This window comes from Bombina bombina, chromosome 1 (genome assembly GCF_027579735.1).
Source record: "Bombina bombina isolate aBomBom1 chromosome 1, aBomBom1.pri, whole genome shotgun sequence".
In the NCBI taxonomy this organism is placed as follows: domain Eukaryota; kingdom Metazoa; phylum Chordata; class Amphibia; order Anura; family Bombinatoridae; genus Bombina; species Bombina bombina.
Window position 1 is genome coordinate 710,132,033 of NC_069499.1, and position 16,397 is coordinate 710,148,429.

General features: G+C 37.3%; 1 protein-coding gene across 1 annotated transcript in view; it reads right to left on the minus strand.

The window, feature by feature from the left end:
* UPRT (uracil phosphoribosyltransferase homolog) overlaps positions 1-13,841 on the minus strand; it is a 39,822-nt gene extending 25,981 nt beyond the window's left edge. Inside the window, exons 1-3 of the mRNA XM_053699202.1 lie at positions 13,582-13,841; positions 12,381-12,423; positions 9,975-10,044 (exon numbers count right to left, since the gene is read on the minus strand). Coding sequence (XP_053555177.1) covers positions 9,975-10,044; positions 12,381-12,423; positions 13,582-13,802 — 334 coding nt within the window. The 5' untranslated portion in view covers positions 13,803-13,841. The remainder of the gene's footprint in view (positions 1-9,974; positions 10,045-12,380; positions 12,424-13,581) is intronic.
* Positions 13,842-16,397: the final 2,556 nt, after the last annotated feature.

The window sequence follows — 16,397 nt, forward strand, 5'->3', positions numbered from 1 at the left end:
ATATACCATATTGCTTAAGAAATACTGGTGACCTGAGTGAAGTCAGACACATTAGCCAAGTAAAGGGCTAATGAAATAAAGGGGATACTTCGTAATAAGTATATGACAATGCGTCTAAGTGTTTCCCAGATAAGCACACACACACACACACTATACTACTGTCAGCATTCAAATGGAGCGCCTGATGCGCATTTCGCCACCTCCGTGGCTTTCTCAAAGGCTAACCCGTCCTGCCTCCACTCGAGCGGTTAAATACCGCTCAGAGCCAATCACGGGTGAGTAATCATACACACCCTTTAACGGCTGGCCAATCACTTGTCATCTACCCGATAGGGTAGAAGTCTGTCACATGACTTATGATGCTGATGTAGATGGGCGTGATTCATCACGCAACTAGATACCAGCTACAGCAAATAGTATTTAGAGATATAGATTATTCACATTTGTTTGTATGTATTAGTCACCATGTTACCATAGCAATCGGGCATTGTAACTTGGTTCCAATCACGTCATTACTGTTCTGTTAACCTATGTGGGGCAAAGAGGATACTAGCTCATAGATCAGAATAACACCACGGGTATTACGTTGCCTCTATTACTATGATAATAACGGATCTAGAATAATGACATTAGACAGTAATTTGCTTTGTGAGTTATGGTACCACATATAGAGTAGTTAGAGAAACTATTTATATACATTTATGCAATTTGTTTCTGATATTACTTCAAATCTTATTAACTAGAGTCTGTTACAACAATATCCAAAATAAAGAATTATATTGAGTTAGCTATAAAATTTTAGGTGTAGTGAATAAGCCCAAGATAGCTCATGTTTAATCGCAACGCATCTCATATCCATGGACTTATAATGGTATAGCTACAAAATGCAAAGTTAAGACTAAATCAAAAAGTATAATCATTTACAAAGCTGTACTAAATAGACTCACATTGATAAAAGCTTTCTTATGTGAATCCTATATAATAGTAGTAGTAGTGGTGTATATAGGGCCAACAATTCAGCCAAAACCACTTCAATTCGAAGGTGTTGCATAATGTTCGACCTTATTATGGAGCCTGAGATAAGGAAGTTCACACATATGTCTGCTACCATATGCAATTATTAGATATGTTATGTTTTCACTCAAATTATATATCCAAAGAATCTTTAGTGTTGTATTCACATTTTATTGTTAAAACAGAGTGGGATAGATATTGTGCAAAAACGTATCACCAGCCTTAGTTCTAAAGCATAGTACTCTTATGGATATCATATTATACGCTCTATAGGAAGGAATTATAACCATCTTGTTCATTAATACCCACTGGGGTTAAAGTATTTAGCCAGAATATCCAGCGGCACTCTGCTTGTAGCAGCATATTTTCTACATTTCCTGCTCTAATCCCAGGTTTAATTACTTGTAATACTGATATCTTCAGTTCAGGTTTTGTACTATGATTTCTTAAGTAGTGTTTCGCTACTGGGGTTAGATTCTTGCCTTTCTCTTGGTCTTTAAGGCAGTTTTTGATACTACTGATATGCTCACCCAGTCGTATACGTAGCTCCCTAGTAGTAATTCCAATATATCTTTTGCCACATTTGCATAGCAGACAGTACACAACATTTTTGGTTTTGCAATTTGCAAATCCCAACATCCGTTTTATGCTTCCTGTTCGTGTCTTATATTCTCTTTCATTAGAGATGTATTGACAAAAACTGCATGTACCACATGCATATGTTCCGCATATGTATTTGTTCGTTTTCCTTTTTGTAAAGTGGCTTTTGACCAACAAGCTACCTATCGTTGGAGCTCTTCTCCAGCTTGTCTTTATTCTCTCACCTACATATGGCGATAAATCTTTATCAGATTTCAGAATTCCACTATGACTATTCAAAATATTTGTGATTTTGTCATGATTGTTATTATAGGTAGTTACAAATCTGACTTCCTTTTCAGCAGTTTGTGTCTTCTTTTTAGGAATCAAGAGTGTTTCCCTTGGTGTTCTTTTCGCTCTCTGATAAGCTTTGCGTATTATTTTGCGACTGTATCCTCTATCCTTCAGTCGTAGTTTCAGTTCTCTTGCTCTCTCATTAAAGACTTTGAAGTCCGTACAATTTCTCCTTATTCTGAGGAATTCTCCCGTAGGGATAGCGTTTTTAGTTCCTCTAGTATGGCAGCTATCGTATTGGAGAATTGAGTTAGTTGCTGTTTCCTTCCTAAAGAGTAGAAAGGTAGAGGTGGGCCCAGCACTCACCATCCAATTTCGGGTGCACGCCACAGGGGTTTCTGCACTAACCCCCAAAGTAGACAAATTGTAGAAAAGAGCAGCAGCACCACACTTTATGAACTTTTAACTGCTTTTAATGATGAAACATACAGAAAAACAACGACGTTTCGGTCATCAACTGACCTTAATCATGTTGTATACAAAAGTAACTAAACACACTACTTAAATAGCTATATGGGGAGGGGTCACAGATACCTGTGTGGGTGTGGACCCATATAGTTAACACTTTCATACATCAAACAAAGTAAGGTTCTCAAGCTCCCTCTAGTGGATAAAGGTACTTCATTTTAAGCTTATACAACATGATTAAGGTCAGTTGATGACCGAAACGTCGTTGTTTTTCTGTATGTTTCATCATTAAAAGCAGTTAAAAGTTCATAAAGTGTGGTGCTGCTGCTCTTTTCTACAATTTTTCCTTCCTAAAGAGATCAGTTTTTATGTAATTATTCTCATCTCTGTAAATATTGATGTCCAGAAATTCTACTTTGTTTCTGTTTATGTGGTATGTCAGTTTCAGGTTGATGTCATTCTGATTAAGTTTGGTAATAAATTCTTTAAACATCTCTTCACTACCCGTCCATATTATGAAGAGATCATCTATGTATCGACACCACATATTTACATGATCAGTGTATTCAGACATGCTGTCAGTGAAGACATATTCACTCTCCCACCACCCTAAATAGATGTTGGCATAGGTGGGGGCGCAGGATGACCCCATGGCGGTGCCCTGGATTTGTAAGTAGAAATTATCATTAAACACAAAGTAGTTGTGCGTTAGTACAAATTGTAATAGTTTGATCACAAACTTATTTCTCTCAGATCTGTCGTTGGATTGCATACTTAGGAAGAATTCAACCGCTTTCAACCCAAATTCATGTTTAATAGAAGTATAGAGCGATTCAACATCACAGGTGACTAAGAAAGAATCTTGATCAAGTATTAGATCATTTATTTTGCTCAATACATCCATAGTGTCCCTTGTATAGGACGGTAGTGCCCATACTATCTCTCTTAGATATAAATCCAAGAATTTGCTCCCTTGTTCGCATAGGCTGTTTATGCTAGAAACAATAGGTCTACCTGGTGGTGATTCCTTATTTTTGTGGATTTTTGGTAAAAAGTAGATAGTAGCAATCCTTGGATTTTTGACTTGTAGGAACGAGTGTTCCTTAACACTAATTAGATTGTCTGCCTTTGCCTCATTAATCAGTTTAAGATAGTCATTCAAGAACTGGGATGTTGGATTGGAAAAAAGGTGTCTATAGCATTTACGATCTTTTAGTTGTCTATTGGCTTCAACAATGTATTTATCTTTCCCCCAAATTACAATGTTGCCTCCTTTGTCCGACGGTTTGATGATTACATCATCCCATGAACTAATTTCTTTTAATGCCTCCTCTTCTTTTTTAGTGATGTTTCTTACTTTTGTGTCTGGTAATTCTAAGAAGTCATTCATGACCATTCTCAAAAAAACCTCAATTTGTGGTACTTTTGAGGTTGGTGGAATATATTGAGATTTAAGTCTAATTTGTTTGTCAAGAAACTTATCATTTACATTTGTTTCAGTTCCTTCGTTCTCATTTAATAATTCAATCAGAATGTCTAGTGTTTGGAGATCAGAAGTCACGTTGTCATCATGGGTACTGTACATTTTCTTTAACACTAATTTTCTACAGTAAAGATGTAGATCCTTAATTAAATCAAATTTGTCCAAGGGGGGGGGATGGAGAGAAAGATAAACCTCTAGATAGAGCAAGGGTTTGTGTTTCTGTAATCATTTTTTGTGTTAGGTTGATGACTTGTAATTTGTTACCATCCCCATTCACCACCTCGGGCGCTTCCCCCAATCCTCTCTTCTCCTGTACCCGTTGTCTGATCTGTACCCCCACCGTGCTCGATCTCGTAGGGTCCCGTTTTCTTTTTTTGCCCCTTCTGGTGGGTCTCTCGTATCTTTGTCTAGATGTGTCATATCCCTTCCTAAAAAACTACTCGTACTTGGTCTGTTAGTGTTACTTTCAGAATCACTGTCCTCCACCGCCGACGACTCACAATCTGATTGGTGTGTCGTCTTAGGTGGGGGCAGACTATTGGGTGGTCTTCGTCTAGGTTGCTTGTCATCCCATGTGAATATCCTTCCTTTTTCAAAGTCTATCATGTCTCTCTTCATCTTAGAGCACTTAGTCTGTATTATCTCTTTCTCTCTCTTATCTAGCTCCTCTCTCATTTCTTTGTATGATTGTTTAAATTTATCTAATGTTTCAAATTTTTGTAATTTTACATTATATTCACCGATTTCTTTGTCCAACTCTGACATGACTTCAGTTTCATAGTCGGATAAAATCGCAACCAAAATTTCGGAGCAGTTGATCAGTGCCTGCTCCCATCTGTCCTTATAACTATCAATGTGAAAGGAGAAGGTGGGAAAGAGGCGTACTCTAAGACCTCTGGGTATGATATGTTTCGCCAGGTATTTATCATACGCGCTCTTATTCCAAAAAGAGCGCGTGTGTTTTTTAATCAAGTAATTCAGGGATTTTAGACCATCTTCCCAATTATCTATTATTGTGTCAGGGGTAGTTTCAGTATCACATGCCAAAGCAAAAGTTTTGTCTATATCTCTCAGTCTCTGATCTTGTCTATTTTTAAAGTCTTGTGACAGACTGTGTGTCATTTTTGTTATGTATCTTAGTGATTTGGCCAGTTACTTACCTCCCTAGGTAAGTACTTTTGTTAGTTAAGTTGTTCCTCAGAATGCTGTCCTAAACAGCGGATAGATATGAATAGTTTAAGAAATTAAGGAAGAGGAATATTACTGTATTTGTAGTACTTATAAGTTCCCCAACATAATTAAGTCCTATCTATAAGGAGGAAAAATCGTCTTTCCTTCATCAAAGTAGTAAAGGAGGGGGGTGCTCAATATCCTGTATTAACATAGAAATATAAGAAGAATCGCTCTATACTTCTATTAAACATGAATTTGGGTTGAAAGCGGTTGAATTCTTCCTAAGTATGCAATCCAACAACAGATCTGAGAGAAATAAGTTTGTGATCAAACTATTACAATTTGTACTAACGCACAACTACTTTGTGTTTAATGATAATTTCTACTTACAAATCCAGGGCACCGCCATGGGGTCATCCTGCGCCCCCACCTATGCCAACATCTATTTAGGGTGGTGGGAGAGTGAATATGTCTTCACTGACAGTGTCTGAATACACTGATCATGTAAATATGTGGTGTCGATACATAGATGATCTCTTCATAATATGGACGGGTAGTGAAGAGATGTTTAAAGAATTTATTACCAAACTTAATCAGAATGACATCAACCTGAAACTGACATACCACATAAACAGAAACAAAGTAGAATTTCTGGACATCAATATTTACAGAGATGAGAATAATTACATAAAAACTGATCTCTTTAGGAAGGAAACAGCAACTAACTCAATTCTCCAATACGATAGCTGCCATACTAGAGGAACTAAAAACGCTATCCCTACGGGAGAATTCCTCAGAATAAGGAGAAATTGTACGGACTTCAAAGTCTTTAATGAGAGAGCAAGAGAACTGAAACTACGACTGAAGGATAGAGGATACAGTCGCAAAATAATACGCAAAGCTTATCAGAGAGCGAAAAGAACACCAAGGGAAACACTCTTGATTCCTAAAAAGAAGACGCAAACTGCTGAAAAGGAAGTCAGATTTGTAACTACCTATAATAACAATCATGACAAAATCACAAATATTTTGAATAGACATAGTGGAATTCTGAAATCTGATAAAGATTTATCACCATATGTAGGTGAGAGAATAAAGACAAGCTGGAGAAGAGCTCCAACGATAGGTAGCTTGTTGGTCAAAAGCCACTTTACAAAAAGGAAAACGAACAAATACATATGCGGAACATATGCATGTGGTACATGCAGTTTTTGTCAATACATCTCTAATGAAAGAGAATATAAGACACGAACAGGAAGCATAAAACGGATGTTGGGATTTGCAAATTGCAAAACCAAAAATGTTGTGTACTGTCTGCTATGCAAATGTGGCAAAAGATATATTGGAATTACTACTAGGGAGCTACGTATACGACTGGGTGAGCATATCAGTAGTATCAAAAACTGCCTTAAAGACCAAGAGAAAGGCAAGAATCTAACCCCAGTAGCGAAACACTACTTAAGAAATCATAGTACAAAACCTGAACTGAAGATATCAGTATTACAAGTAATTAAACCTGGGATTAGAGCAGGAAATGTAGAAAATATGCTGCTACAAGCAGAGTGCCGCTGGATATTCTGGCTAAATACTTTAACCCCAGTGGGTATTAATGAACAAGATGGTTATAATTCCTTCCTATAGAGCGTATAATATGATATCCATAAGAGTACTATGCTTTAGAACTAAGGCTGGTGATACGTTTTTGCACAATATCTATCCCACTCTGTTTTAACAATAAAATGTGAATACAACACTAAAGATTCTTTGGATATATAATTTGAGTGAAACATAACATATCTAATAATTGCATATGGTAGCAGACATATGTGTGAACTTCCTTATCTCAGGCTCCATAATAAGGTCGAACATTATGCAACACCTTCGAATTGAAGTGGTTTTGGCTGAATTGTTGGCCCTATATACACCACTACTACTACTATTATATAGGATTCACATAAGAAAGCTTTTATCAATGTGAGTCTATTTAGTACAGCTTTGTAAATGATTATACTTTTGATTTAGTCTTAACTTTGCATTTTGTAGCTATACCATTATAAGTCCATGGATATGAGATGCGTTGCGATTAAACATGAGCTATCTTGGGCTTATTCACTACACCTAAAATTTGATAGCTAACTCAATATAATTCTTTATTTTGGATATTGTTGTAACAGACTCTAGTTAATAAGATTTGGAGTAATATCAGAAACAAATTACATAAATGTATATAAATAGTTTCTCTAACTACTCTATATGTGGTACCATAACTCACAAAGCAAATTACTGTCTCATGTCATTATTCTAGATCCGTTATTATCATAGTAATAGAGGCAACGTAATACCCGTGGTGTTATTCTGATCTATGAGCTAGTATCCTCTTTGCCCCACATAGGTTAACAGAACAGTAATGACGTGATTGGAACCAAGTTACAATGCCCGATTGCTATGGTAACATGGTGACTAATACATACAAACAAATGTGAATAATCTATATCTCTAAATACTATTTGCTGTAGCTGGTATCTAGTTGCGTGATGAATCACGCCCATCTACATCAGCATCATAAGTCATGTGACAGACTTCTACCCTATCGGGTAGATGACAAGTGATTGGCCAGCCGTTAAAGGGTGTGTATGATTACTCACCCGTGATTGGCTCTGAGCGGTATTTAACCGCTCGAGTGGAGGCAGGACGGGTTAGCCTTTGAGAAAGCCACGGAGGTGGCGAAATGCGCATCAGGCGCTCCATTTGAATGCTGACAGTAGTATAGTGTGTGTGTGTGTGCTTATCTGGGAAACACTTAGACGCATTGTCATATACTTATTACGAAGTATCCCCTTTATTTCATTAGCCCTTTACTTGGCTAATGTGTCTGACTTCACTCAGGTCACCAGTATTTCTTAAGCAATATGGTATATAGTATGGGAATCTGACAAGGTGTAGTACCGCTCCAGTATTGCACTAGCTAGATAATTTGTGCGAGGTCAATCCTCTTTTTAGATTAGTTTTTTATGTGCAATCCGTGAGCATATTGTGGTACACCCCTGCCAGATATACCCTCCACGCACACACTTCTCGTGGGAATAATTGTTTATAGCAACATATACATGCTAGCGGTATAGCTTATACACTCACACCTTTCAATTGTTATTGGGTCTTATCTTGATTCATAATTCAGGTATACTTTCTCATAGTTCAATTCTAGTGTGTAACTATATACAGAGTGTGTGATATTAATTCAAGCTCACATTGGCTGAGCTCTGTACTTAGCATTGCAATTTGTGGAAGTGTATCTTCCCTTTTTGTATTGAATTGGCATTGTTGCTAATGCTAAGCACTCAATAGTGCTTGAGATTGTTAGCTACCCACTTGACATACTTTGTATGGCCATTGTTTGGCACTGCAGCATTCATCTTTTTAATTGATTTTAATACACAATACACTGAGTGAATGTTTATCACCTATACATTTTTTATTCAATAATAATAAAAGTTAGGTTTTATTTATAAATAACCCAGTCCTACATATCTACTCACATTATGAATTAATTTCTATTAGCGTATCTTGAGTGCTCAGGTATATCCATTTCTTCTTCTTATATTTCTATCTGAATCATGAAAGAAAAAATGTGGGTTCAGTGTCCCTTTAAAGAACATGCATGTTTGTGAACAATCCATATTGCTGTATTAAACTGTATTTGTTAACAAGGAAAATACATTCAGTTCTACTATTGGTCAAAAGTGTATTGGATTCAATACAGTGGTGGGTGATACAATATTAAAGGGCTTAATTTAGTGGGGAGACCATTTTTAAGGTTTAGCCCCTGAAAGGTGTCTGGGTGGCAGCATCCTCAAGTGGTATGGTAGGTGTTAATATGGTTGTGAGATACTGAGGTTAATAATTAGGTGCCAGGGGTCCAGGAGGTAAGGATTAATTGTAGTGATAGGGCCTTTTATTGTAACAGTTACTGCAGAAATGGGATGGTGTTTTGGACTGCTGTGAAATGGACTTAAGGGGTTGCCATTGCCTGCTAAAGGATCCATTAAACTTCAACGGCCAATCAGTGCTGACTCCTAGGTAACTCCACGTGCGTGAGCAGTGTATTATCTATATGGCACACATGAACCAACACCCTCTTGTGGTGAAAAACTATCAAAATGCATTCATATGAGAGGCCGTCTTCAAGGTCTAAGAAATTAGCATTTGAACCTCCTAGGTTAAGCTTTCAACTAAGGTTCAGCTTTTAACCAAGAGAACAAAGCAAAATTGGTGATAAAAGTAAATTGATAAGTTGTTTAAAATGACATGCCCTATCGGAATCATGAAAGTTTATTTTGGACTAGACTGTCCCTTTAACTGTATCTGTCACACTGCTTTGAATACAGTAAAATCGTATCAGAGCACACTATCTGTTTAAGGAGACGTTAAACCCCAACATTTTCTTTCATGATTCAGATACAGCATACCATTTTAAACACTTTACTAATGTACTTCTATTATCAAATTTGCTTAGTTCTCTTGGTATCCTTGTTAAAAGAGCAGCAATGAACTACTGGGAGCTTGCTGAACATATCGTGTTAGCCAATGACAAAAGGCATATATGTGCAGCCACCAATCAGCAGCTAGTTCTCTGTTGAGCATTGCTGCTCCTGAGCCTACCTATGTATTATTTTCAACAAAGGACATCACAAGAATGAAACAAAGTAGATAATAGAAGAAAATTGGAAAGTTGTTTAAAATTAGATGCTCCGTCCGAATCATTAAAGTTGTATTTTGACTTTATTGTACCTTTTAAAAAGAGTAAGCCCTGGTCACACTGATTGGGGTTTATTAAACATGCTTCCTCACCAGCAAAAGAAACATACAGGCCTAATCAATGTACCTTAAAAATAAAATCACCGATTATTCTTTGGTTTTCGGTATTGCCATCTGGAGGTTACAAAACTTGAAGTGTGGTATTTACCTGTAGGAGTTGTTACAGTACATTCTGTGTATGGCAATTGATTTAACCCTTCCTCCACCACCAGTCGTATCTACAATAACAAAATAACATCATTAGTCTTGGTCTCATAAATAATTTGAGGTTGTTTTGGATGAATAAAATATTTTAAATTCATACAGTAATGGTCACAAACTATTTCCAGTATCCTTACCTTTCCTATCACATTAAAGGGCCAGTTAACCTAGAAAATAATGTTATAATATAATTCTGCACATAGTGCAGAATTATATAACATTATTTTAGTGCTAGCTTTAAGTAATCTAATATTTCCGGGCATTTTTTATTTTTTAAAAAAAAAAAAAAAAAAAAAAAAAAAAAAAAGGAGGGTTTTTTTAGACCCGCCCTCTGTGCTGTACTGAGCGGGTCTGGTTTTCCCTCAGAGTGCATCTGGCCAGCTGTCTAGTCACAGCCCGGCCCGAACGCGCCATTACACTCAATGTAGCTCGCACCCGCTGTCAGACAGACAGAGCAGGAGCGAGCTTCATTGAGGGTAATGGCGCGGTCGGGCCGGGCTGTGACTAGACAGCTGGCCAGATGCGCTCTGAGGAAAAACCAGACCCGCTCAGTAGAGCACAGAGGGCGGGTCTGAAAAACCCTCTTTTTTAATAAAAAATGCCCGGCAATATTAGATTACATAGTACTAAAATAATGTTATATAATTATGCACTATGTGCAGAATTATATAACATTATTTTCTAGGTTTACTGGCTTTTTAACACCCACCCTATGATGTTCTACATTATCTCATAATAATACCACCTCTCCAATTAAAATGGAAGTCTAGTCTACCTTATCTCTTCTATCCTATAATTATACACACATGTATTGTTTCTCTTTCCTCTATAATGCCGTTTTCAAACTGCTACAAAAAATTCACTCTCCAAAACACAATATTTAATCTGACTGCACACAAAATTAGGGATACTGAACCCAAATTTTTTTCTTTCATGATTCAGATAGAGCATGCAATTTTAAGCAACTTCCTAATTTACTCCTCTTATTTTTTTCCGTTCTCTTGGTATCTTTATTTGAAAAAGCAGGAATGTAAGATTACAAGACGGCCCATCTTTGGTGGTTTAGCCAGCAATCAGCAAGTGCTATCCAGGGTCCTGAACCAAAAATGGGCCGGCTTGTAAGCTTAAATTCCTGCTTTTACAAATAAATATAGCAAGAGAACAAAGAAAAATGGATAACAGGAGTAAATTAGAAAGTTGCATGCTCTATCTGAATCATGAAAGAAAAAAAATTGGGTTCAGTATTCCTTTAATGTCAGAAATTATGTTACGGACTAGTGCTGCCATTTCTTTCACTAATTTACATCAAATGTATTACTGCAAATTGGCCAAAATACACAATTCCAGCATCTTTATTAGAGTTAGCATCAAGACTAGGACCACAAGAAAGTAAAGAAAACTTACATCCACTAAATGTCACGTCTATTAAATAAAAATAAAAAAATAACATTTTCACATTGCTCCCACTCCAAAGCAGATTCAGGCCCACAACTTTGTAAAGTTACAAAGAGCTAAATGGCAAGACAACATTATATTGCCAGGGATAAAGTGATGGTAAATCCTAGAATTTCAAAAACAGTAGTAGGATTTACCATCACTAAAAATAAAGGCCACCTTCATTCATCAGTTTAAATTAAAAAAAAAAAAACACCTGATCAAAAGGTGCCTTAATTTTTTCTGTGGCTTTAGCAACTCTGACAAACCACAGCACTGCTCATTTTTTCAGTGAGGTGAAGTTTCCACATCTTAGTCAATAACTGTGGGTGTCTACAACATTAAGCCGATTGACCCACATAATTATTGGTTATTGGCTAAGAGGTAGAAACATCACCTTATTGAAAAAATGAGCAGTGCCGAAGGCCGACAGAGCTGCTTAGCTTATCACTTAAAGGGACACTGTACCCAAATTTTTTCTTTTGTGATTCAGATAGAGCATGCAATTTTAAGCAACTTTCTAATGTACTCCTATTATCAAATTTTCTTCATTCTCTTGGCATGTTTATTTGAAAAGCAAGAATTTAAGTTTAGATGCCGGCCCATTTTTGGTGAACAACCTGGGTTGTCCTTGCTGATTGGACAGCACCAATAAACAAATGCTGTCCATGGTTCTGAACCACAAATTTGCTGGCTCCTTAGCTTAGATGCCTTCTTTTTCAAATACAGATATCAAGAGAACGAAGAAAAATTGATAACAGAAGTAAATTAGAAAGTTGCTTAAAATTGCATGCTCTATCCGAATCATGAAAGAAAAAAATTTGGGTTCAGTATCCCTTTAAAGTTGCTTTAGCGTTTACTGAACAAAACCATACAAAATGAGATTGCAATATATATATATTATTACAATTCAACCTACCAAGCGGTCTGCAGAGAACACAAAATCTCCTCTGCTTGTAGTTCTGTGAAAACAAAAAACACAGTTATAATTAATGAGGAACCAAAAACCCATGTACTGAGATATATAAGCTCTGACGTGCGCATATTGCCATATATAACTTTAAAAAGGCACACAAAACAAATTGCTAAATTGTGCAGCATGACATGATGGGGACGGTGGTTTCTCATGTATACATGGAAACTATAAGATTATTTACTGTCATCGCATTTTTCTAATTTCCACATTATCTTTTTTACACATTAGCTATCAAACTGATTTTCAGTTTTACATTGTCTAGTCAGGGCAGATCACATAAGTACCCAATACTATGCATCAACAAGATATCGACTGCAAATGTGACATCATATTAAAAAATAAAAAAGTTATTTGCGATAATCTACCTCATTTAAAAGAATCCCACACTAATATAACATTTTATTACGGATTGTTCACATCTATGTAAAAAAAAATGTTTGATATGAGCTTGCAAGCTAGGTATTGTCTAATATTGAAAACATAAACAAATAACAGTTCCTTGAAATTCTGGTTTCAGGAAACAAGAGTAGGGTCACTTACTGGTCTAAAGATCTCATATGTTATGTAACAGCAAAAATAAGGGCAGTGCCAACTGTTCATCTGCACTTATCTGTCAGTCAGGGAAGGCCTGGCCATTCAAGCAAGTACAGATATATATATATATATATCTCTATCTATCTATATATATATATCTATATCTATATCTATATATATATATATAGTGGGCTGGTATAGAGGGACTGCACCCTTTGCCAGCCTGTGCATCTACAAATTTGTAAAAAGCAATGAATGGAGCTGCTTTCTCACAGAAACTAAAGCTTTAAAAACTTTAATATTTATAATACTAGGTACTACAGTTATCCTTCATTAACTTCACTGACCGAAATCTTTAAAATAAAAAAATACTGAAAACACAATCGTCCTTTTTACATTTTGAGAGATTTTATTGCTTCTTAGAAAGACATTACTTCCCCCTGGCCCCTCCGTATAGGATCCACCCTCTCTGCCCCTAAACACAACACTTCTCCCTCTTGCCATGCTGAATATTACAGCTCTCATTCACCTGACCCCATGCTCAGTACCATTCACTGCACTTCACATCCCTGCCACCTGCAGAGCACCTCCCCCAATGGTGCAAGCTCACTTATCCCTGACGATGGTCTGCAGCTCCCGGATTTGGTCGTTCATTGGCAGCAGTTTGAGTTGCGGTCCCACTTGTTGCTGCCACTCCTCGGGTATTTCCAAATCTGGGCTCCCGCTGCCCTCGCTCTCTTTGTCCGCTTCATTGCTGCTCCCATCAGCAAAGCGGATCTGCCGGTGGGTTGGTTCCTGCTGCTGCTGCTGCTCACCCGGCATGGCGTCCATGCAACACAGTGTCTATGCTCAAACCCGACAGCATGACAGCTTCGCTCTCGCGAGACATTTGCTGAAAATCAATTGGCTACCCAAGCTGACAGTCTCTTCCGCATCGCATCTGCCCAACACACGCATCTATTTTAGGGTTTGATCGTGAACCAAAACAAGTGGGCAGCGTGGGTGTGAAAATTTGATTTAAAACGGTGACCTGCAAATATATGAAAGATGAACGCTAGGCATAGACAACAGGTTTGAGAATATAACGTTATAAAATAAAGACTTATAGAAACAGTGCGAAACACTGCAGGAAGTAGTCAGTAGCGGACCTTCTCCCCCCAGTAGTAAGCAATATTAATAAATAATATGCTGCTTATTAGTCTGATTGAGGATAGATGAACCTGCACTAATAAAAGTCTCTTCTGCATTAAAAGGATACTCTGGTCTAAATTTAAATGCACAAAGATGAATTACATCTTTGATTAGAAACATATTTGCAATATACAGTATGTATTGGCAAAAATGCTTCTTGTAAGTTATCACTGTTTAAGGGTTAACATTTTTCTCTGCACGTGCATGTGAAGCATAGCTAGATATTCTCAGTGCACCAGCATTTTAAATACCGTAAATGCTAGGCTCACCATACGTCCCGTTTTGAAAGGGACAGTACCGTTATTTTATGTTTTCTCCCCTGTCCCGTCGTTTCTTTAATAATATTCATTTTGTCCCGTTTTGAGGGTTATCAGACCGTGCGGGCAGCGCAAGTGTAATTTTGTAGCACACACGCCACTTAAGGGCAGTTTTTTTTTAACTTTTTTTTTTAACTGCAGGGTTGGGGTTGGGTGGCCATGCCCACATGATCCACATCACTCCGACCGCGTCTATGCCACCTGTGCTCAAAATTAGGGGCGTGTCATTGATAGCAAGTGAGTCAAGTGAAAGCACAGCAGGTCAGTACTCAGTTGTGAGCTGTCAAACTAAATTGAGGAGAGAGACTGGTCACGCCTGATGAGAGGGAAGTTAGAACTACTAGCTAGCTCAGCTGCAGTGCCTAGTAACTTACAGGAGTCGGACTAGATCTGGATTCTGTCATCATCTGATGTGATGATCATCTGCCTCTGCCATCATCTGAATTAGTGGCTGACCAGTCCATCACCAGAGAGATAATTCATCTTGCCATCTTCTTGTTTGTGTCACAGTGTGAACATAGTACAATCATAGTGATCAAGACAAGGAAGTAGATCAACTGTCTAAGTTTTGAACTTCTTCAAGAATTGTGCACGGCCAAGGTAAGACCAGTGTCTGTGCCTGTCAATCAATTTTATTGTCATTATCATTAATTATGCTTATTATTATGCTGCTGCAGTGCTGGTTGTACAGATGTTATCATTATCAAGTAACTATGTATTTCCACATTTTTCTCAGTTCTTCCATGCATTACATGTAACATATATTCATGGTACAATCCCCCTCTAGCTCTACGTCTACCTAAAATGTTTTGTATGAGTTCTTCTGTCACTGAAGAATAATTGTTGGCTCAATAGTTTAAATTCATGTCATAAAAGTTAACTTTTGTTAAAATCTTACTTTTTTCCCTATGAATAAAGAATATTAACCCCGTCCCGTTTTTGACATCTCAATGTCCCATTTTTGTTTCAAGGAAATATGGTCAGCCTAGTAAATGCTCAAAGTGCCAGTGGGGTTTGTATGCAGGTCAAGAAAGAGCTATCTGGGGTGGATAGGGTAGTTAGATCCTTATGCAGATAGACCAGTAGCTTGGGGATTTTGGGAGGTGAATGTATTACAGTATTAGAGAGACTGTACCAATATGCAGTGACAAGGTGTGCTCTTATGGCCTAGTTGGCTTTTTCTTATAGTTAACCATTATAGCAATACATATGTATTAGTTTTTCTTCAGTATTCTCATATAGAAAATCTCTCCAATTATTGGTGAGTATTGCTGTAAACTAAATAACAATATCTCTAACAATTAAAAATGAACATCTTATCTCTTCTACCTCCTATTGTGAGTGTAATCTGTTCTGAAGTTTACACAGGTTTTCGTTAAGCTATACTTAAAGTGAAGGTAAAGTTTGCTGTATTGCAATGTAATACTTTACATTTCAGCACAAAAGAATGGCACTTTCATTCATCAAAATTTCTAATTTTATTTTTAAACCGAGTTTTCGCCATTTTTATTACTCATTTAACAACCGTAAAATTCAACCCGTAATATTTTTTTTCACCTGCTGATTACGTTTTTACACCAGCCAATTGACTTTCTGGCCTACGCGCATGCGTTAGCATTGTTACCTCTCCTTGGAAAGCTAAGCGCGGCCCCGTTTTGCGCATGCTAACTGCAATTTTTTTTTAACAGCATTACGTAGCAGACTTATTACTACAGATGGCAACAATATCGAAGCTGAAACAAAGACTGGGATTACTGCATGCGCATTGTAGATCGGCGAAGAGATTTTGCGCATGCGCAGTTGGTTTTATTGCCGTGCACGAGCCTTGGAGACATGTATAGAGCGGGTGGGACTGCTCTATACGTCATAAGCTCATAAATCAGGAAATGGCTCATGGGAGGAGTTTGTAACGGAACTG